The sequence below is a fragment of the Saccostrea echinata genome, unplaced genomic scaffold, assembly GCF_033153115.1.
Source record: "Saccostrea echinata isolate AGI-Se365-2 ecotype Australia unplaced genomic scaffold, CSIRO_AGI_Sech_v1 ptg000064l, whole genome shotgun sequence".
Taxonomy (NCBI): domain Eukaryota; kingdom Metazoa; phylum Mollusca; class Bivalvia; order Ostreida; family Ostreidae; genus Saccostrea; species Saccostrea echinata.
In genome coordinates, this window is record NW_026889813.1 from 3,385,184 (window position 1) to 3,409,765 (window position 24,582).

General features: G+C 33.1%; 1 protein-coding gene across 14 annotated transcripts in view; it reads left to right on the top strand.

The window, feature by feature from the left end:
* The window catches only part of LOC133175985 (nck-associated protein 1-like), a 36,165-nt gene that overhangs the window by 3,418 nt on the left and 8,165 nt on the right, over positions 1-24,582 (top strand). For 8 of the 14 annotated variants that reach the window (XM_061311153.1, XM_061311148.1, XM_061311156.1 and 5 more), the window contains 25 exons: positions 696-782; positions 991-1,047; positions 1,354-1,496; positions 4,536-4,626; positions 5,225-5,362; positions 5,859-5,907; positions 6,323-6,476; positions 6,947-7,009; positions 7,439-7,535; positions 7,850-8,015; positions 8,418-8,509; positions 9,664-9,745; positions 9,923-9,981; positions 10,121-10,266; positions 10,346-10,478; positions 10,897-11,016; positions 11,579-11,721; positions 14,240-14,371; positions 15,881-15,996; positions 16,504-16,609; positions 16,888-17,036; positions 19,640-19,737; positions 20,027-20,120; positions 21,355-21,375; positions 24,164-24,184. In XM_061311153.1, the coding sequence (XP_061167137.1) occupies positions 696-782; positions 991-1,047; positions 1,354-1,496; positions 4,536-4,626; positions 5,225-5,362; positions 5,859-5,907; positions 6,323-6,476; positions 6,947-7,009; positions 7,439-7,535; positions 7,850-8,015; positions 8,418-8,509; positions 9,664-9,745; positions 9,923-9,981; positions 10,121-10,266; positions 10,346-10,478; positions 10,897-11,016; positions 11,579-11,721; positions 14,240-14,371; positions 15,881-15,996; positions 16,504-16,609; positions 16,888-17,036; positions 19,640-19,737; positions 20,027-20,120; positions 21,355-21,375; positions 24,164-24,184 (2,557 nt within the window). The remainder of the gene's footprint in view (positions 1-695; positions 783-990; positions 1,048-1,353; positions 1,497-4,535; positions 4,627-5,224; positions 5,363-5,858; positions 5,908-6,322; positions 6,477-6,946; positions 7,010-7,438; positions 7,536-7,849; positions 8,016-8,417; positions 8,510-9,663; positions 9,746-9,922; positions 9,982-10,120; positions 10,267-10,345; positions 10,479-10,896; positions 11,017-11,578; positions 11,722-14,239; positions 14,372-15,880; positions 15,997-16,503; positions 16,610-16,887; positions 17,037-19,639; positions 19,738-20,026; positions 20,121-21,354; positions 21,376-24,163; positions 24,185-24,582) is intronic. The other 6 variants (XM_061311155.1, XM_061311159.1, XM_061311161.1 and 3 more) reach the window with 2 other exon arrangements.

Below are 24,582 nucleotides of genomic sequence, written 5' to 3' on the forward strand. Positions count from 1 at the left end.
AATGCATAATTATCTAGCAGTTTGGATCATTAATTGTAAAACTAACACTGTTTAAACAGTCTGCATGCAAAAAGTCATGGAAGTTAAGCAACAGAAATATTAAAACCTCTGCTTGTAATTCTTACTGCATCTTTGGTTAGATATATGGCATGATTATGTTGGGGCTCTTACATTACTTTCAAATAACATATTGAAAGTAAATGTCAATTTAGAGAGTTTTGACTTTGAAGATCTAGGAAGGTTTAAGTTGATGAATATAATTTTAAACGAAAATGCTTATTTTTTGACACTGATACATTTTCTGCTCTGCTTGAAACATTTTAAATATATTATACATAATGTTGCATAAAAAATACACATGGTTAAAAAATGTTATTTATTTTCCTTAATGTTGAATTTATAAATTCTTTGTTTCTAATTTGCACTTGAACATTTGCATGGATACACTGAATGTTCTTGGATGCTAAATTATCAGGTGTTTCGTCTTGACAATTATGATGTATTCACTTCATTTTGCTTGTACATGTATTATAAGATAATGATCATAAATGCAACATCCAGATATGATAAGTTATTTTTAAAGTTTAATTTGGAAGGTGTGTTAAGTGTTGTGGAAGGTTAACATAGTTGTTTGTGAAACCAGATATTTTGTGCATGTACAAACTCTTGTGTCACGATTTTGCATTTTCATGTAGCTTCAAGTGATCAACAACATCAAGCAAGACGTTGTGAAGTCCCTGTCTCTGTACTACTTCACCTTTGTGGACATCATGGACTTTAAGGTAGGTATTGGTCAGTTACAGAAACTATGGCACAATTTTGAGAAAATTGCATTAAATTTTCTTTTAATTGATCTGTAAAAATCTGTGATGCAAAAGAGTTAAGTTCCTACCAGAGAATTGAGTAAATGTTAATTAAAATTTGTTTTCCCTTTTATCAAAGCAAAAAAAAATTCCAGAAGTTACCCTACATACCATTTTATTTTTTCAGGATCATGTCGTTGATTTGCTGACTACAATTGATGCCTGTCAAGTTCATATGGACATTGTAAGTAAATAAAGTTACAAGTATATGTTGGGATAGCTCCCAAATGAACAAAACTTGTAAGTAAATAAAGTTACAAGTATATTATGGGATAGGTCCCAAATGGACATTCTGCTGTCCATCACATCCAGGCTAAATTATTTACTTTAAATTGAATACGGTATAGATTAATGTAAAATATTATCAATGATCATGAAGATTTTACTGACAGAGGATTGTTGCAGCATTTTGCAGTAGAACATGAATACAAAATTAAAATTGTACCTGAAATACAAAATTGTGTTATGTGATATATTTATGCTTTGGTAGACCTTGAACTATGACCTGACCCTGAACTATCTGAACCTAATTTCGACCTATGTCTCCATCATGATCCTGGTATCCCGTGTGGAGGATAGAAGAGTGGTGCTGTCTTTGTATAATGTGGCTTATGAATATCTCCATGCCTCAAGGTAAAGGGGGGGGGGGGGGCAGCTGCATGTCATTGAATGGTGTTCTGTATAAGAAAAAATAGGGGAAGGGAATAGAAATATGTTTCATTCTGTTGTATATTGTTTATGAAAAAATTGAAGGGGGGGAGGGGCAGAGCATTGTATTATGGAAATCAACAATGGACTTTAGTACTTTACATACATGTACATGTAGAAGTAGATATTTTGAAGTGAAATTTTGATTCAAAGTTTTTCCCATTTTTTTTTGTCGTGAGGCTTATTTTTTGTAAAAGATAACAAGGTATAGTACATGTATTCAATCACACATACCATCTTCACTAGCCAAGGGTTTTGTGATCCACAAGGAGGGTAGGGGATCGTAAACCCTTGGCTAGTGAAGTTGACAACATATTTCTTGTAAGAATTTGATCTTAATTTTTTTTATGCCCCGCCATGAATATGGCCGGGGCATATAGTGTTTGTCATGTCCGTCTTCCGTCCTTCCGTCCTTCTGTCCTTCCGTCCTTCCGTCCTTCTGTCTGTCCTTCCGTCATACTTTGCATTTAGCTCTGTTCAAAGCTCAGTTTCAAAGAAACTACACAAGATATTTTTATCAAACTTCATGTGCTGATAGATATTGATGAGAGCTATGCAACTGCATCAACATTTTTTGACCTTGACCTTTCCTTTGACCTTGACCTCACTTTTCTTAAAGTAGTGTTTAGCTCAATTTTTTAAGATACCATTCAAGATAGTTTAATCAAACTTCATATGTTGATACATACTGATGTAAGCTATTCAACTTCATATGTTGATACATACTGATGTAAGCTATTCAACTGCATCAACATTTTTTGACCTTGACCTTTCTTTTGACCTTGACCTCACTTTTCTTAAAGTAGTGTTTGGCTCAGTTTTAAAGATACCATTCAAGATAGTTTAATCAAACTTCATATGTTGATACATACTGATGTAAGCTATTCAACTGCATCAACATTTTTTGACCTTGACCTTTCCTTTGACCTTGACCTCACTTTTCTTAAATTAGTGTTTAGCTCAGTTTTAATGAAACCATTTAAGATATTTTTAACAAACTTCGTATGCTGATACATCGTGATTAGAGCTATTCAACTGCATCAATATTTTTGACCTTGACCTTTCCTTTGACCTTGACCTCACTTTTCTTAAATAAGTTTTAGCTCAGTTTTAAAGATACCATTCATGATGGTGTTATCGAACTTCATATGCTGATACATACTGATGAGAGCTATTCAACTGCATCAACATTTTTTGACCTTGACCTTTCCTTTGACCTTGACCTCACTTTTCTTAAAGTAGTGTTTAGCTCAGTTTTAAAGATACCATTCAAGATAGTTTAATCAAACTTCATATGTTGATACATACTGATGTAAGCTATTCAACTGCATCAGCATTTTTTGACCTTGACCTTTCTTTTGACCTTGACCTCACTTTTCTTAAAGTAGTGTTTAGCTCAGTTTTAAAGATACCATTCAAGATAGTGTAATCAAACTTCATATGTTGATACATACTGATGTAAGCTATTCAACTGCATCAACATTTTTTGACCTTGACCTTTCCTTTGACCTTGACCTCACTTTTCTTAAATTAGTGTTTAGCTCAGTTTTAATGAAACCATTTAAGATATTTTTAACAAACTTCGTATGCTGATACATCGTGATTAGAGCTATTCAACTGCATCAATATTTTTGACCTTGACCTTTCCTTTGACCTTGACCTCACTTTTCTTAAATAAGTTTTAGCTCAGTTTTAAAGATACCATTCATGATGGTGTTATCGAACTTCATATGCTGATACATACTGATGAGAGCTATTCAACTGCATCAACATTTTTTGACCTTGACCTTTCCTTTGACCTTGACCTCACTTTTCTTAAAGTAGTGTTTAGCTCAGTTTTAAAGATACCATTCAAGATAGTTTAATCAAACTTCATATGTTGATACATACTGATGTAAGCTATTCAACTGCATCAGCATTTTTTGACCTTGACCTTTCTTTTGACCTTGACCTCACTTTTCTTAAAGTAGTGTTTAGCTCAGTTTTAAAGATACCATTCAAGATAGTGTAATCAAACTTCATATGTTGATACATACTGATGTAAGCTATTCAACTGCATCAACATTTTTTGACCTTGACCTTTCCTTTGACCTTGACCTCACTTTTCTTAAATTAGTGTTTAGCTCAGTTTTAATGAAACCATTTAAGATATTTTTAACAAACTTCGTATGCTGATACATTGTGATTAGAGCTATTCAACTGCATCAATATTTTTGACCTTGACCTTTCCTTTGACCTTGACCTCTCTTTTCTTTAATAAGTTTTTAGCTCAGTTTTAAAGATACCATTCAAGATGGTGTTATCGAACTTCATATGCTGATACATACTGATGAGAGCTATTCAACTGCATCAACATTTTTTGACCTTGACCTTTCCTTTGACCTCACTTTTCTTAAATAAGTGTCAAACTTCATATGCTGATACATACTGATGAGAGCTATTCAACTGCATCAATATTTTTTTACCTTGACCTTTCCTTTGACCTTGACCTCACTTTTCTTAAATTAGTGTTAAGCAGTTTTAAAGAAACTATTCATAATATTTTTATCAAACTTCATATGCTGATACATACTGATGTAGTCTTTTCAACTGCAGCAACAATTTTTGACCTTGACCTTTCCTTTGACCTTGACCTCACATTTCTTAAATTAGTGTCAAACTTCATATGCTGATACATACTGATGTAAGCTATTCAACTGCATCAATATTTTTTTACCTTGACCTTTCCTTTGACCTTGACCTCACTTTTCTTAATTTGTGTTAAAATGTTGCATTACTAATATACCCTTGGCGGGGCATTCATGTCCTATGGACATATTTCTAGTTTTTTTAGGAAAAGGAGTAAATCTCCATGTTTTTGTTATTGCTGCTTTATATACTTGTAGTTTGTGTCTTTATTTATTTGAAACTTGATACGTTTTTTGATTGTATAAATTAAGTTAATTATGACTTAATCATTTACAGTGATCCCTCATTTCCTCGTTTGGGACAGATGGTGATTGACTATGATATCCCCCTCAGAAAACTGTCTGAGGAGTTTGTTCCTCACTCCAGGGTAAGCCAAATCAGTCGACTAAATATGTTTTTGGCGTATTAGCTCCATTTTTTTTTTTCAAAGCTCATCTGAACTTTAAGTGAGCTTTCTATACAAAGTTTGTCAACACCATTGACATCTTGACATTTTCCGATAGTCTCAAAGATGTCAGATGTCAAAATTACTTAGTTTACCTAGTATATCCCTACAGTATGTTAAGCTTTGGTTCTTTATTGTGACCCAACCCTAGCCCCAGAGAGCATGACTTGTACAAATTTGAATTTTCACTTAATCACCAAGTTCAACTTTATGTGCTAATATTATTATTGTGTTGTTCTTACAAGTTAATATGAAAGATTTTGACCCCCTATTCTGAGCAGACTCTTGCCCAGAAGGCCATATTTTGAAGAAAAAAAAATGATTAAAAATTCATGAAGAAGCTTTTACATAAGTAACTGTTTTGTTTTGGTGGTTCTTGAGAATTTTTGATACTTAGCCCTATTTTAATTATTTCTAAATTATTCAGGTGATTCTTGTGGTCCATGAGCCTCTTTTTAAATATTCCATTCAAACTCAAGGTACAGATATCCAGTTTTATTGTATTCTCTGTTATGGTTAGGTGTTGGTTCCAGCCATCATGTCTCTACACAAGATTTACCCAAAGAGGAATCTCCCAGCTGACCAAATGAGAGCTACAGGTTTCCTCAGTTTATTGGCAGAGCCACCCAAAATCATGAATGTTCCAAACACTGACATGGTAAGGTGTTCCATATTTTTTTAAAAAAAAATTATAAAATCTCTCCATAGCCCTGGAATTATTTTTTACAACTGACAATTAATATTCATGGTTGCAGTGATGATGTCCAGAGAAAAATCAAAGTCCACCTATGCACCAGTAGGTGTGACATTTCAATTGTCGACCTTTAAGACCATACTTAGTTTTACTTTTATATAAGGAGTAAAGTAAAAATATGTCACTGAAATGTATAGAATACAATAATTAGATAAAAATAAAAGAATCTCAATGCCTTGTTCAAGGTCAGATACATATGTCTGGGTTCCAAATACTTCTTAAGGTTTGTTTACACTTTTCCTTCTTGACTAGTAGAATTACAAATGATTAGCTTCAAATAAATGAACAATTGTACCAGGTATATTACATATTGCAATATAGCTGTAGCTATGTACATGAATGTGAAAAAGTTTATTCTGTTTTTGCTCAGAAATAACATAAGTTTTTATTTACTACTTAGGTGCAATGTGAATATCTGTCTGTTGATGCCATGGAAAGATGGATTATTTGTAAGTATCACATTGTCTAAATTACATGAAATAAAACTAGTACATGCATAAAATAAATTTGCCAGTCTCTGTGGTGCTGTATGGTTTTCTTGTTTTTGTTTTCTTTTTGTATGCTGAAGTGTGACTTCAACCTCAGTGTCTCTATGTGTTAGTCTTAGTCTCTATGCTGCTGTATGACTTGACTGTGTCTCTATGTTTTGTTTTTTCAGTCTATATGCTGCCGTGGGATATGATTGTGTCTCTTTTTTCTTTTTTTTCCAGTTTCTATGCTGCTATGTGATTTTACTATGTCTCTATGTTTTGGATTTTTTCAGTCTCTATGCTACTGTGTGATTTGACTACATGTATGTCTCTATGTTTTATTTCAGTCTCTGTGCTGCTCTGTGATTTGAGACTGTTTCTCTCTGTTTTTTAGTCTCTATGCTGCTGTGTCACCAGTACCTACAGGAGGCTCAGTTATGGGACCTCTGGAAGACAGCTCTACAGTCAGGCTACATTGTACAGCTCTGTCGAGATGAAGTTCTACACATCCACAGTTATATCACCTCATTCTTTGAGGGTCTTAAGGGGTAATTCATTTATAGATTTTTTGGCATACCAGTGCTACTTTTCATTTCAAGAAATACTAACTGGAATGAAAAATCATGTATGCACTTTACACGTGCAAAAGACATCTGTGATCAATTATACCTTGATATTAATTGAATAAATATAGTACATACAAATAATTTATATAATCTGTATTACACAATAAATGAATGAAATTGTTAATGTTGATAACATGCACTATATACATGTACTAAATATTTATTATCTGGCCAGTTGTAGTTATTTATTGTGCAGGACACATTTTGGGACTGATTTTTGTAAAAGTGTATTTTCATTCGTTGGACTATTGTACATATTTTCTGACAGTTGTTACATTGATTTCTTAATGCCAATGTACTTTTTCAATTACAAAACTGATTTATATACCTACTAACTGAGCACTTTTATTAAGTGGATTGATTTGATGGGACTGTTGTATACACATTTTTAGACACAACATGTCCAAGAGGATTACAGAAGTCAGAGATCTACAACATCAAGCTCTCCAGTCAGCGTAAGTGTTTTAATGGCCCCCAATATAAACTGAGCAGTGTCTTCTGTTGATTTCAAATAACTTTTACAACCGAGATTCTACACTGCATGTTTTTGTGTTAATAGTAGTTCTAAGTTGTTTTAATTTTAAATCTATGTTGGTGAAATTTTCAAGCTTTATGTTCTGTGTAGAGTTTTGGGCTGGAGAAATTTAATACTGTAGGGTGGGAGTGAGTTTTCAAAGCTGTGACATATTTTAAGACATACTACTAAAGAAATGCCATATTATGTATTTCAGCATTATTACATGTCAATCATACCAAATGTACTTACATAAATTTAATTAATATAGAGGGAACGAATTTTCAGCACATTTCAGGTTATACTGTATGTACACTGTACAAACAATGCAGTGATAATGTACATGTGTTGTGTTTGGTCTCCTTTTCAGTCCTGGCATACACAGGGAAAGGAGAAAGTTTCTGAGATCTGCTCTGAAAGAGTTGGCCTTGATTTACACTGATCAGCCAGGACTATTAGGACCAAAGGTATCTCAAGTTAAAGTACACCTCAGTAAAGCACTATAAAGGTACTTTTTCCGCATGGGATTAATTAACGCTATTTTCGTGGTCACAGATTTTCCACAGAAAATTGTCACTACTTTACTTGCATTTAAGACCTACAAAGGCAATCCAAGAATTCTGTGTTATTTTCTACCCGGGTATAAAACAGAAATTGTGATTCCGCTGAATTATAACTCTGGGAAAAAAAAAGATGTTTACAGTATCAAATGTAAGGAAAAACAATCAAATGTGTTTTATCTGGAAGATCTATTTAAATTCTCTTGTTTGTGATACTGTAGGGACTGTATGTCTTCCAAGGTTTGGCCGTGGCACGAGATGAAATCCATTGGCTACTGCGACATTTTGATAATCCACCATCTAAGAGACACAATGTAAAACTGTCACAAGAGGACTTTGTAGACAGACAACTTCCAGAGTTATTGTTCAACATGGAGGAATTGAAATGTGAGGTTTTACCTTTAAAGTTGTAATCTGTACAAATTCATAATTATTAAGGTACATTTATAAATACTTACTTTAGTGGGAAAGGAAAACATGGTGTTGTGACATTCTTTATGCAAACTGTCAAAATTTGCAAAAGTTGTATAATATGTACAATTAGAAATATTGATCAGACTGCTTCTTGATTGCTCCAAAGACTCCCTGGCTTACATCTAAATTTTGAATATATACATGTATATATACATGTACATGTTTATATAGTATTTTGCTATAATTTCTGAAAAAGTGGCATACGATGTAGAAACACTAAGTTGTGACCATGCCTTTAATACATGAATGTGCATTTTTAGTTTGAAAAAAAGTACTTGTAAATCTAGCTAAAGGTCTTTTTTTTCCTGTTTGCAGCTTTGGTTCGAAAATATAACCAGGTGGTACAGCGGTATTATGTACAGTATTTGGCTGGTTTTGACTCGGTGCTGCTTAATCAACTTATACAGGTAAAGCTAAAACGAAACAAAATTGTACTCAATAGGAACATTAGTGTTTTTTATGTTGTGTTTTAAGTAGATCAAATTAGTTTGATTTCAGTTGTTAATTTCTCTAAATCAGCTGTTGTACATGCACAATATAATGTAGAATAAAATGCTGGTCTCACTATGAAACTAATTCATTATTTTTTTGAATGACAGGATCTAACTAAAGAAGGAGTAAGAATCTAGCCACTGCATTATTTATTTATTTTTACAGAAAATGTTACAGTTTTACTAATCCATGCTGCCAACATTTACTAATGTGTTATTCTGAGTTTATTAAAGAAATACAACATATTTTTTTTTTGCAATGCATTCCATTTACAAATATACATATACATATATATATACTGTCTTTCTGTTTACTCTGATACTTTGGTAATTTTATTTTATGAAATCATATTGCAGATTTCAAAAGAAAAAAAATCAGAATATCTCCATATTCTAGCAGTTTGTCATTATTACAATGTATAAAAATATTGGGTGCTTTAAATTATACAGTCATGTATATATAAAGAGAAAGAAACTCAATAAATCTGTATTGCTCATTATACAGTAAAATACAGTTATAGCAAATACACTTATAATGAATTTACACTTACAGTGAAGTGATTTTCATTCCCTGTAGTTTTAAAATGTGGTGTGAACTGAATGGATGATGAATTATGTTTATAATGAATCAAAATTGTTGGTCCCTGTCACTTCACTATAAGCATGTTGTACTGTGCTCTGTTTACTGGTTTTCTCTGGATATACCACAATTTAGAGGAACTTTATATTGATATGTTTTTTTTCAGTGACATACTCCACAAAGGAACTCTGCATGTTTGAGTTGTGTTTTTATCAGTCTTTCTGTATATTTATCTCAAAACTTTGCAAGGGCTTTAGTCCTTGTAAAGATATGCATTCTATTTTTGTATTTATTAGAATATCAGAATCACAATCAAAACTCTTAGCTGAAAATGGTTCTTTTACATGTTGTGTTTATATAATTATATTACTTTCTAGGGTTGATAAGCATCATCCTCCAGAATGCATTGTGTGATGATCTTTCACATGTATCTTTGTTAATTAATTATCTCTTGATAATGAGGTAAGCTAATTATTTGTGTTCGTTACAGAACTTGGCCCACTGCCCAGAGGATGAGTCCGTGATTTTATCTTCTCTGTACAACACCATAGCAGCATTATCTGTCAAACAAGGTCTGATTAGGGAACTGTCATAAATTTCTGATTGTAAAATATATCCTTTATTTTAAGATACTTACATGTATGTGTATTTCCATTTCAAGGATATTGCACAATTTTTAGAAATAAAATCATTCTTATATATTCTTTATGAAGAAATAAGGAATTAAATATAAGATTCTTAATTTTCAGTTGAAGCTAATGAGGTTTTTGACTTGCGTGGAATCAGACTTGATTGGTTCAGATTGCAGGTTAGCTAGGAAGTTTTAAAAAAGTGTCTGACATGGAAATAATATTTACACATAATCAAACTAGATTGAAAACAAATCACAGGGTTTTAACATTTGTTTCTGAATACCATTTTTTAAAAAAAATTTCTGCTCCACACAGGCTTACACTGGGGTGAGCCGTGCAGGCCTCGTTCTGAGGGACCATCAGGACCTCGGAAAACACCTCAACATGATCATCTATCACACTAAAATGGTGGACTACCTGGATGAACTCTTGAATGAGACAGGAGATCTTTCAATCTACTGGTGAGAACTAGCAAAAATACTGACTGTAGTATAAGTACATTTCTTTAAGTATCACTAAATTATGCTCTTCTTATTGTAGCTTCTACACCCAGATTTTTGAGCACCAGTTTAAACAGTGTATGGAGTTCCCCGCACAACACCGCTACAGCATTGTGTTTCCTATCATATGTGGACATTTCATGAATGCCACACATGAACTCTGCCCAGAAGAGGTTGGTACATGTACTGTATATCACCACATTTTCACGACACCTTATTTTCTTGAGATACTGAAGCAAGAATTGTTATTATTGTACATATAGCCTTTGAGAATACAAATATACACAAGAATAAAATTTCTCGAGCAGATAGTTTCAAGTAATTATCTGAAAATAAGTTCTCAGGAACATAAAATAATTTACAGCATTAAATCAATTCAGGTTAATTCTAAACTAAATATAAAAATAGTGCTCTTGTGTGAGTGAAGTGATGCTGACTTGGCAAACAGAATAATTTATAGAACTGATACAAAATATCAGCTACATAGAGATAAGAAGATTGGCATAACTAATTGTTACATAATCTATTGTCTTGACTTTATGATGTGATGTTTTGAATTTAAACACTTGTTGTTGTTTTTTTTTTCAATAGCGCCATTCCATTGGCACCACCAGTGTTCAGTATGCTCACTGGTTCCTGAAGGAAATGTCTGATGAAGTTAACCAGGTCATCACTGCTATCTGTGAGGAACAGTGCATGCTGAACTATAAGGTAATTAACCAGGTCATTACTGCTATCTGTGAAGAACAGTGCATGCTGAACTATAAGGTAACTAACCAGGTCATTACTGCTATCTGTGAAGAACAGTGCATGCTGAACTATAAGGTAATTAACCAGGTCATTACTACTATCTGTGAAGAACAGTGCATGCTGAACTATAAGGTAATTAACCAGGTCATTACTGCTATCTGTGAAGAACAGTGCATGCTGAACTATAAGGTAATTAACCAGGTCATTACTGCTATCTGTGAAGAACAGTGCATGCTGAACTATAAGGTAACAGGACCTTAGGTGTAAACAATGTTCTGATGATAAAGTTATATCTTTGGGTAAAGTTGTAGAATTACAAGTACATTAATTTTACCAGTACAGTGTATTAGTTTTGATTAGTGAATTTTAAAGATGTTGTCCTGTGTGTGGAGTTGGTTTTCTTTGGACATTTTGCAACCAATGAAGTTTCATAAATAATAAAGGAGAACAAAGGGTTGTGCCAAAAAATGTTATTGATGACTGTGATGGATATGATAGGAGTATGCAATTTTGTTTGTTGTAGCTTTTGCCAAAACACAGTGCTGCCAGTATCCTGCAGAGCTCCAACAAACATAAGAAAAAACAGGATAAGAAGAAAAACCAAGGTCCAGAGGAGGAGAAACCAGGGATGGAGAGTGCTCGTAAAAACCGGGAAAACTTTACAAGGTATGGGTACTTTTCTGATTTTAATGTACAGTGTACAGAAGGTTGAAATCTAGCTTCTTGTATAAACTGAGAAAAACTACAAGGTATGCATACAATTCTGAGTCATATCATCCTCAGAATAATATTAGAGAGCAAGTACTTGACAGTTGTTCATTCACATGTTTAATCATCTTTGTAAAGTGTGTGTACAGCAAACATTCCCTTAGATTGGAGATGCTTCATTTTGTTTAACTTTTGTCTTTGTGTGACTAAATGGTCTCTTTATCATCAGGAGAAAGTGAAAAGAAACACCTATATGGCATAACATGAACTAAAATAATATGTAAATACATGTAGGTGCACCTGAAACCAGTATGCATGTGTGTAAATGATTTATGAATTAATATTTGTAAGAAATCCATATAGATTTAAATATGTAACTGATAGTGCTGTTTGTATGGAAAAACATTATTGCCACTCTGTGGCTTGCTTTTTATGCCCTACCATGAATACATGTATGGCTGTGACATAAAGTGTTTGTCATGTCCATCTCTCCATCTGTCACACTTTGCATTTTGCTCAATTTCAAAGAAACTGTTCAAGATATTTAAACCCAAATTCATACACTGATGCATATAGCTGCAAACTATTGAACTGCACTATAACTTTTTTACCTTGACCTTTCCTGTGACCTTGACCATACTAATCCCTATTTTATGTTTAGCCCAGTTCTCAAAGTAACTAATAATTCAAGATGTTTTTATTAAAAACCCATACACTGATACATACTGGTGGGAGCTGTTCAACTGTTTCATAATTTTCTGACCTTGATCTTCCTGTGACCTTGACCTAACTAATCTTTATTTGGCATTTAGCTCACTTTCTCTGTAAATATTCAAGATATTATTTATAAGTCACTTACACTGATACATTATTGGACCTATTCAACTGTATCATTGTTTTCTTGACCCTGACATTCTGTATGACCTTGACCCCACTATTCCTCATTTTGCATTTATCTTAGTTTCAAAGAAATTGTTTAAGATATTTTCATCAAACTTCATACAATGATACAAATTGGTGAGTACTATTCAACTGTGTCAAAATTTTCTGACCTTGACTTTCCCTTTGACCTTGACCTCACTATTAATTATTTTGCATTTAGAAGATGTAAGAATAAATTTTTCATTATGTTTTCATCAAAACTCAGTCTGATTAAAACCAGCCCCCCTTCTCCTTTCACCCGTCGACTGAAAGGAGAAGGGGGGCTGGTTTTAATCAGACAGATCAAAACTCATACACTGATACATATTGATTGGAACTATTCAATTTGCATGATTTTTTGACCTTGACCTTCCCAGACCATAACCTCACTTTTCAACGTATTTTAATCAAACTTAATGGTAGTTGCATATTGGATAGAACAATTAAACACCATCATAATTTTTTTATGCTGACCTTCCTTATGACTTTGACCTTCCCATGACCTTAAACACCACTTTGCATTTGTGTCCTATAAACACATTTCTAGTTTTTATTTAGTTGTACCTTTGGTCATCATACTTAACACAAAATTGTTTCGTGCCAAAAAAAAAAAAGAAACATTTTACGCACATTTTAGCATTGTATATGCATGTGCAGTATGTACATGTAACAAGGTCTAAAAGCCATGATTGAAATTCAAGATGTACACCATAGATTTAATTATCTCGTCTGAGATATACAAAACTACCTGAGTGTTGCAAGATACATACATGTATATTTGAACACACCATACACTGTATATCAGTATATAAAAGATTTACATGTACCAATTGCTGAATGTTAATGAAAGTTACTTGAACACAATGACCTTCAGGTCTCTTGTTTAAACCTGAGTTTATCTGTTGTAGGACATCAAAGTATGTAAGAATTGCTACTAATAAAGCACTTCAAAATAAGTTTTAAAAAGCAAATTGTCTCCATTAGGAGTTCTGATAATTATGCATAATCAAGAAAAAAGAGATACACAGTAGCTTGTAATTTATTGTCAATAATGCTTAATCTGTAAGTAATAACTGACTACACATAAATGTCTGTATTTGACAGCTTTGACGACTAAAACAGGAGGCTTTATAAACTTTAAAAAACAAAAGATGAAAGCAAAATTTCTCTGATTGCCAATGTCAGCAACTTTTAATTAATATATGTCAAATTAACATTCTTTAATTCAATGCCTTTAATAGAATTTTGGCTAAAAGGATCACATTTGAAAAATATATGTACATATAAGTTATCTTCTTTCAGCTTAGTTAGAAGTAACATTACTTTGCATATTTTTCACTCTGACAACATCTATGTGACCAAAAAAATACATGTTATGATAATTAGCATAATAGTTTTCTTCATTACAATAAAAAAAATATTATTAATTAGCAAAATAGATCAGGAACAGTGACTTTGGTTAAGAAATTGAGTTTTGGGAAGATTTAATGAGTAAATCTCATGCATATCAAACTGGTCTTTGAATGCCATTACCATTGCTGTTGAATTATTTCAGAATGGACAAGTTACACATGGCCTTGACAGAACTATGCTATGCTATCAACTACTGCAACGTGATTCAGGTGTGGGAGCATGGCTTTGTACCGAGAGAGTTCTTTATTCAGCATCTGGAGACTAGATTTAACAAGTATGTTCAAAATTGTGGACACGGTTTGTAATCAAATACAAGAAAAAATTCCCTTGGTCAGTTTGATTTTCAGGGAAGTTTCTTCTCCATCATTATAAGGGTATGATTTGTAATGGACAGATGAGCCTTGTTACACTTTAGTTCTCGACTATATTCTCCAGATAAATGAATTGTCCAGATAACTGAATCTAAAACTCAATCAATTTAAACATACACAATTTTGCAAATTAAATTTTCCATTCCATTGGTTATGCATTACAGCAGTTAAATAAACAATAGTCAATTATATGAATATTTTCATTTTATTAGTTGTTTTTCAAGACTTTTCCCTCCAAAATTGTGTTCAACTGGTAGGTTGGTTTTAATACAAATTGAATAAAAGATACATGTATGTACATTAGAATTTATAATGAATCCCTCCACAAATTTCCCTTTTTCAGCATGCTCAAATCTCATTTATATCCTGATTCTTAAAAAAAAAAAAAAAAAAAAAACATTGATCTCCATATCATTTGGTTAGATTAATTAAAAAGACTTCACACAAAACATTGGCAGAAGACAAGTAAGTAGAATAAATATATGTTTGTAACGCTAACAAAACGCTAGCAATATTTATATAACTAAACAACCAAATCAATCTTTTAATAAATATGTTGAGCAAAAATGTGCTTCACACAATATATCAAATTCACAGGTTTTAAGTGTATTTGAGTGTTCAGTAATCCTAGGGATTGTCTAACATGGATGAAATTCACAATTATGTATGTATACAAGCATTAACATTCATGCCATCTCTTGAAAATTCCCATGGGGGAATTTGTGTGTGACGACAATTTTCAAAGCTTTAAATTTGCAACATTTTGTCATGAAAATAAATGTGTATCCCATTTTTTTCAAAATTTATGATATTGTTATCACTTATCAATACAGCTTAAGGATAAATAACAAAATTTTTCCTTCCAAAATTCAAAGATCTTTGCCTAATTAGGTGCCTCTCTCACTAAAGAGGTGATACATGTATCTGTTTAGTGACATGTGTAAACAACATTACCTTTGACCAAGACTTAACATCAATTAAGGATTCTACATAGAAGCCAAGTTTCTTAAGTGTCAAAACTGCAAACCATGCCTTTGTAGCCATATTTTGGTAGCCAGAGTTGAAGTGATCTATCACATTGAAATCTAATACAACTAATATTGTTAAGCAGCTTTTATTACACACACAGTTATTTTTTAACACTTGCAAGATCAAAAACATGTAAATGCATAAATTCTTATTCTTTTTATAATGGTAACCCTAGAATTACTACACAGCTTAATGCCTGATTATGGGTCTTTGTCAATCTGTATGAAGTCATCTGACAAATTAATGAAGCGATTTGAGGAATGTATAGAGACAAAATAACTTTAAAAAAAATTGTTCCCCAGAAAAATTGTCCAGAACCTGAATCAACAGATTGATGAAATTCAGATTACTAGGGACTTCACCGTAAATGTTTTTATTTACAGAGCATTAGTGGGAATGATGATGTATAACCCAGATACAAGTGAAATTGCCAAACCTTCTGAGCTACTGAGCAGTGTCAAGGCTATCATGAGTGTGCTACAGGGTCTAGAAAATTATGGTAATTTTATTAATATCTAATATTTACATCCACTGAATATTATATCCTTTATTTCTTAAGAAAACCATTATCATTTATCAGTCAGTATAAACACAGCTAAGCATATCTCGATCCTCTACAGATTTTTTGAGCAGTGGCTCTTCCATCAATGAAACAAACAAGGATGTACATATCATAAATACAATATTTAATCTACTTAATCCTACTTTAAATGATTTTTTGTACAGATATAAATATACACAATAAAATGTCTTTCTTTGTTTGTTAGTATGCTTACCCGCTTACGTGGGTTATGTATTTTTCCTGCAACAGCTGCAACATTAATTCCTATACTAACAAACAAAGAAAGCATCCTATTGTTTAATTAACCTTGAAACTCATTAATGATGAATTCAATTTCAAAATTACGCTTCAAGTCCATTGTATTGCAAAAACATGAAGACTTTATAAAAACAATTGTTTTTCCTTGCAAAAAGATTATTTCTTGTTTTTGTTCTTCCCTTTCAGTCCAGATTGATATTGCCAGAGTGTTCAATAGTGTATTACCCCAGCAGACACAAGCCACAGACAGCTTTAATGGAGAGAAAACTATCACTGCAAACTACACAAACTGGTAAGGATGTGATCTAGAATGCCCCCCCCCCCCCCCTCACTGAGTAAATGACTCATCTACTTGAATATCTATAACCCACAACTTATGTCTGTGCAAGAAATTTATAAGAAGAGATGTTCTACAAGAAGTAAATGTACATGTACCAATGTTACTCGTAATGCCTTTCATTATTTTTTTTTCATTCTTAACTGATAAATGAAGTATTATTTGACAGATTTGATAAATTTTAATGAAATGAAACATGTAACCTTGATTTTCTTAATGTTTTACTTGCACAGGTATTTGGAGGTGTTGCTGAGGAGAGTGACAGTAAATATGGGTCACATTGTATATTCCCCAAATCACAAGGCTTTTGTTACAGTGGCGCAAGACAACAACAGTAAAGAGAACCTGTATTTAGCCGCAGAGGAATACGCTGATCTGACAGGTATGGGTCATGACAGGAGTCTAAACTGTCAAAGATTAAATTTTAGGTCACCAGAGTCACTCAGGTGATCTGTTAATATTTTTTTATCCAGAGTTGTGCATTGTCTGTTGGTTGTAAACTTTTGAACATTTTCAGTTTCTTCTCTGGAACTACTGAACCAATTTCAACTAAATGGAATTTATGGGTAAAGGGGAAACAAATATTGTGAATTCCACCATCTCTACCTCCCTTGGGCCTGAGTAAGGGGGCTAAAACCATCCAAATCAATGCAGTCTTCAAAAATCTTATTTACTTCTGAACAGTAAACATTCAAACTGTTGGTAGCATGAATAAAATAGGTGAGCCCCCTACAAAATTGTGAAATTCATATACCCTGGCTTCAGGGTTTAGACTCCAAGGTGGGGCTTAATTGGTCATATATTGAAAATGCCTTAGTCTTAGAAAATCTTCTTTAGTGATGGACAATAAGCAAGCTCAATTTTTGCATGATAAGTGCTCAACCTTTTCTTAAAATTGTGAAATTTATACTCCCTTGCTTCATGGTTCAGGTCATAGGAGGTGCTTAGTTGCTGATATGTTGAAAATACATTACATCTTTGAAAATTGTCTTCTCTACTCATGCACATTAAGCAAGGACATTCGGGGATCTATTTTATTGCAGGCACGTTTACATGTACATTGTACCTTGATCACTCTGTTAATTACATGCAGATTTTACCCTTCATTAACATGAACATGAATTTACAAATTCCTGTTAGGTGAACAAATTTTAATAGCGATTCTCTGTAACCACTTAAACTTCTTTGCCACGCATGGTCACCGATTTTGATGAAACTTTGCACATTATTACAACTTGACACCAGAAACATATATCAAATAAAATTTCGTTGCTATGTGTCTTGGTTGCCATGGTAACAGCCAGAAAAGTTGGAAAAATTGAAATTTTCAGCTACTTTGAATCTTTATTAAGCCTTAATAAAGACTAAGAATAACAAACAAACAATTCTCACAAAAACCTGACACCTTGTTGCCACTAATGCTATAAAGAAACTATTTAGAATTTATCTCTAAGTAAGTGGTAACCATGGGTACATTTGGAATACATTTTAGATGCTGAAAAATGCAGAAAAATGCTCAATATTCACTAATGATAGGTGTTAAATGATCAAACTCAATCAACAACCTAAGAAAAAACAATAAAAATATTTGACCTTAAGTAATTAGGTATTGGCAATATTATTCTAAAAATAACTTTTATGGTTGCCATGGTAACACAGTGTTACCATGCTAAATGTGTTGCTAAGATTGGGTAAATGCTACTATCTTCAGGAAAAACAATAAATTTCATGACTGGCACATATACATCCTTAGGACCTTGCAACACCGACAACATAAGAAAAAATGGGATTAATTGTTACTTTGCAGTGTAACCATGGAAACAATGTACCAGTTGTTTAAAGTGATATTTTTTTGCTGCATTAGGAATTTACTTACCTTTTATTCAAGAAACGTATTATTTGACTCACCTTGAATAGTACTTATCTGGTAGAACTAAAGTTGAATATCATATATTGATAACGTTTGTTGAAAAATACAACACTGTTGCTATGGTAACCAGGAAGGGAAAATGTTCGATTTTGTTAATTTTATATCAATATTAAAGCGTATGTGCCAGGTTTTTGCATCCAGTTAGAGATTAGGTGGCAGTCAAAATTGAAAGTCAGGTTAGTTGTTCATAATTATCAATCATAAAAGTTTTGGGAATCTACATACAAGGGTACGTATCCAAGGAAACAGAATATTTTTCAGATTTTTATGCATATTTTTTCGGATTATTTCCATAGCAACGCTCTATTTAAAGAATTGAATTTGAGTTTTTTGAAATGTGAAAATTAGGGTCACATGAACGTCTTTTAAAATTGATCATTAGTTATATAAAAATATGCTTTTTAAAAAGATAGGATTAGATTTAAACACTAATAGAGTAAATTTAAAATCCCTTCTTGGTATTAAAACCATGGCAACCATTGCCAACTTATAAGAAATATCATATTTCTTCCTTGGTATATGTTACAAGGATCTTTTGTCTATTATTTGCTTGCATTTCAACCTATAATTTTTTTTTATTCTTAAGTGTTTGATTTTATAAAATTAAATGAGCAAAATTATTACTTTTGAATACTTTGTTTCCATAGTAACATATGTAATAGTTGATTTACCAAACATGTTTATCATGCATTTAAGACATCAGGCCTACAACTTTCAGAAACAATCATTGCCACTTGTTTGCTTTGCTGCAAACGTTAACTGTGGGACTCTGAACATGTTGAAAAATGCCATTTTTCAAACTTTAGGACATGTTGCCATGGTAACCATGACACGTAGCAACCAATTTCTGCCTGATTTCAGTTTATGGTATCAAAGACTTTTATCATAGAGAGTTTGGAGAAATTCTGAGACTATGCGTGCCACAGCTCCTATATAAAAGTTCAAGTCGTTACAGAGAATGGCTCTTAATTATCATTTGGACAAGTTTTAAAGAACATACTATATGCTTCTAATTTTATGTTTTATTTACGTGGATGGACTTTAATTTATTTTAGAACTGAGAGCTTTGGCTGAATTGATTGGTCCGTATGGAATGAGGTATCTTGGAGAAAGACTTATGGGTCATGTGGCAAGTCAGGTGGAAGAATTAAAGGTAGGTCAAAGGTGAAATATCAGTATATTAATAAATAGATAAAAGGCAAATATTTTCCTCACCATTTTTTTTATGGGGATTTGAGGTTTCCGAAGAATTAATGGCCCTTTTCAGGTGAACAACACCTCTGAGGCTACTCATATTTACCACCAATTTAACATATCTTACCACCACTGGTTTATGTCTAGTTGGGTACGTGTGTCAATTTTTTAGGGTATATTACATTTCTGAAATGTCATTATACAAATCTGAAGGTCTGTGTATTTTAATCTTAATTCAAACTTTACAGAAACTGGTGATACAGAATAAAGAAGTGCTGTTTAACATGAGAACAAGTTTTGATAAACCAGAGGTGATGAGGGATCTGTTCCGTCGGTTAGGAAGTAAGTCAACCAACAGATGTACTGTAATTATCATTTGTTAAAATCAGTCAGACATTTAATTCTCCATACACTTAATTGGGAATTTAGTACATTGTACTGAAATATGATGTACTTTTATTTTTGTTGAAATTTTGGGATAGAGATTTCTGATAGTGTCTGTGCAATGATAACATGGTATGAAATATTTAAAGATAGAGAAAGGTCATGATAGGAAACCATTCACAGCCATTTTTATAGATTTTTCTGTCTGAAAAATGAATGTGTACATGAGATAAAATTTGTGTATTTTGTGTCCTTCCTACAAATAAATTGCAGATACATTTGAGTCTGAATATCTTAAATATACATGTATGTATGGGGGAGGGAAAAGGGATACATAGAAATCATAAATAATTTCCAAAAATACATGAACATGTATAACAATAAATAATATACATGTATGTAGGTGTTTAATATTATATCAGTTCATTTAAGATGCAGAGTTTAATCAATGCGCAGTGCTCTAGTCATTCAGTGATGTGACATTTGCTCTTATTTTATGAAAGAATAAGGAAAATTATAAGAAGTGTGGTACACCTTTAGTTAAAGAGTATGATGCTGCATGTTGTGTAATGTTTTTTTTTTTTTCAATTATTGAAATGGTACAAGTTTAGACCACGGTAGAAAGAGAAGTTGGCCTTTTTTGTCATTTCATGTAATTTTCTTGTTAAAGCATGATGATACACCAAAGATGGCTGCAAATTATTTTATGTGTAGTAAACTTGATTTTTTCCCCCGATGTCCCAAACAGTTTTTGATGTCACTAAAAAAGGACATTGTAATGCTTGGTTTACATACTGTAAACCAACTTTTATTCGTGTGCGAGAAACATCCGTGAGTTTCGCGACCTTCTTTAACTCGCGAATATTAATCACCACAAACCAAATATTTTGCTATATATTTGTAAAAAATGTTTCCTCAGTCACAAAAATTAATCATCGCGGATTGATTTCAAACTGACGAATCGCGAATAAAAGATTATGCAAATAATAGTTGTTTTACAGTATTTACATGTACATTACTAACAAACCAGATAACACCATCAATGAACTTCCAATAATAGTGGGAGAGGGAGTAAGTAGGCTTCATATGTTCTCAATTCATTTGAGAGAGAGAGAGAGAGAGAGAAAGAAAGAGAGAGAAATATTGGATGGTATGGCCATTAACACTCATTAATCTTATTGCTGTTATATAGGGCCCATTAAGCAGCAAGGAAGTAAGGACATAGATTCTCTGTGTATTTTATGTACCGTCTGCATTTTATTTGTACCTTCATCTGTCAATATTCAGTAATATTATTGGTCATTGGAAAGCTTTGTATCATTTATAATTCATTCAGAATCACTGCGCTTTACCATCAAGAAAGGGGGGATTTCATTTCAATTCTTTATTAATTTCTGTCTGTCCTCTCTGTTTAGTTTGTAGAGCTTAAGAGAAATATGTTGTTTGAATTTATTATTTTTTTTCTTAATTATTATAATCAGGAGCTTATGTTCAGTTCAAGAAAGGTAAAATTGTGATGGTTATTGGCAAAATGTCAATGGGAGAATAGGGGCTTTGACCACAGAAATTTTATATGAGGGATTATGTATTATTCATTGATATGATCACATTTTTATCACCTCTGTTTTATGCATGGTTTTTTTACTTTTTACAGTTTATTCTTCAGTCAGATTATCTTTATTTTTAGCATGTTTCAACTTTTTAGCTCACCTGAGCTGAAAGCTCAAGTGAGCTTTTCTGATCACCCATTGTCCGTCGTCCGTCCGTCCGTCTGTCCGTCTGTAAACTTTTCACATTTTCAACTTCTTCTCAAGAACCACTGGGCCAATTTTAACCAAACTTGGTACAAAGTATCCTTGGGTGAAGGGGAGTTTAAATTGTTAAAATAAAGGGCCAAGTCCCCTTACAAGGGGAGATAATCAAGAAAAGACAAAAATAGGGTGGGGTCATTAAAAAATCTTCTTCTCAAGAACCACTGGGCCAGAAAAGCTGAAACTTATGTGGAAGCATCCTGGGATAGTGTAGATTTTAAATTGTTAAAATCATGACCCCCGGGGGTAGGGCGGGGCCACAAAAGGGAATCCAAGTTTTACATTGAAATATATAGGAAAAATCTTTAAAAATCTTCTTCTCAAGAACCACTAAGCCAGAAAAGCTGAAACTTATGTGGAAGCGTCCTGGGATAGTGTAGATTCTAAATTCTTAAAATCACGACCCCCGGGGGTAGGGCGGGGTCACAATAGGGAATCCAAGTTTTACATTGAAATATATAGGAAAAATCTTTAAAAATCTTCTTCTCAAGAACCACTGAGCCAGAAAAGCTGAAACTTATGTGGAAGCATCCTGGGATAGTGTAGATTCTAAATTCTTAAAATCACGACCCCCGGGGGTAGGGCGGGGTCACAATAGGGAATCCAAGTTTTACATTGAAATATATAGGAAAAATCTTTAAAAATCTTCTTCTCAAGAACCACTGAGCCAGAAAAGCTGAAACTTATGTGGAAGCATCCTGGGGTAGTGTAGATTCTAAATTGGTAAAATCATGACCCCCGGGGGTAGGGCGGGGCCACAATAGGGAATCCAAGTTTTACATTGAAATATATAGGAAAAAATCTTTAAAAATCTTCTTCTCAAGAACCACTGAGCCAGAAAAGCTGAAACTTATGTGGAAGCATCCTGGAATAGTGTAGATTCTAAATTGTTAAAATCATGACCCCCAGGGGTAGGGCGGGGCCACAATAGGGAATCCAAGTTTTACATTAAAATATATAGGAAAAATCTTTAAAAATCTTCTTCTCAAGAACCACTGAGCCAGAAAAGCTGAAACTTATGTGGAAGCATCCTGGGATAGTGTAGATTCTAAATTGGTAAAATCATGACCCCCGGGGGTAGGGCGGGGCCACAATAGGGAATCCAAGTTTTACATTGAAATATATAGGAAAAATCTTTAAAAATCTTCTTCTCAAGAACCACTGAGCCAGAAAAGCTGAAACTTATGTGGAAGCATCCTGGGATAGTGTAGATTCTAAATTGTTAAAATCATGACCCCCGGGGGTAGGGCGGGGCCACAATAGGGAATCCAAGTTTTACATTGAAATATATAGGAAAAATCTTTAAAAATCTTCTCAAGAACCACTGAGCCAGAAAAGCTGAAACTTATGTGGAAGCATCCTGGGGTAGTGTAGATTCTAAATTGTTCAAATCATGACCCCCGGGGGTAGGGCAGGGCCACAATAGGGAATCCAAGTTTTACATTGAAATATATAGGAAAAATCTTTAAAAATCTTCTTCTCAAGAACCACTGAGCCAGAAAAGTTGAAACTTATGTGGAAGCATCCTGGGGTAGTGTAGATTCTAAATTGTTAAAATCATGACCCCGGGGGTAGGGCGGGCCACAATAGGGAAACTTTGAAATATATAGGAAAAATCTTTAAAAATCTTCTCAAGAACCACTGGACCAGAAAAACTGAAACTTATGTGGAAGCATCCTGGGGGAGTGTAGATTCGAAATTGTTCAAATCATGGCCCCCGGGGGTAGGGCGGAGCCACAATAGGTATTACAAGGGGGAAGTCTGTAATGAACAGCATGGCCAAAGTTACTCAGGTGAGCGATGTGGCCCATGGGCCTCTTGTTATCATTTTCATTCATTCTTATCATATTTCACAATACCTAGGTATCCCTCATTATGTTTAATCATAAATTATTGAGTAAAACCTTAAAAAAATGTGAAAAAGTAGAATAAAATAAAATAGAATGTTTAAAATTAACACTAATCTAGATATAATGCAGTATATAAGTCTGATTAGTATCTTCATTAAAATACTTAATTCTACACATCATCAGATGAAAGGAAAACCTTTTAGTGGAACTCAAAATTCAATCATTATTTTAAAACTTTTCTTTATTTATTTATTTAACAAACTTGAACAAGCTTGAGGTATGCGAGATGTGTGAGTTAGAGCAATGGAATGTTTATTTTTGTCCTTGTATATATCTGTAGATGCTAAAAACCAGATGTCAGGTAAGCCATGTACACACAGTTACTTCCCTTATATTACACAGTTACCCCCCTTGTATTCTCTATTGTACATATCTTTAACTCTTTAGAGGGGATATCTCTATGACTGTAATGCATTGTGATTGAAATCTGAAGCAAACTTATTGACTTTGTAATACAGATTGGAGTGGCTTTTAAAAGTGCTTTAAAAAAGAAATATTACAATTTCTAATATAGGATGTTTTTGGATAAATTTTACTTTTCTCAGGTCTCAAAATATTGGGAAACTCTCGTGCCCTATGGAGCAATATTTCCAGCATATCATATTAAATAGATCCCTATAACATTTTAATCAGAAAGTCCAAATATTGGTTCCTTTTTATAGCCATGATTAACATCCTTCCTTCTGCATATCAAACCAT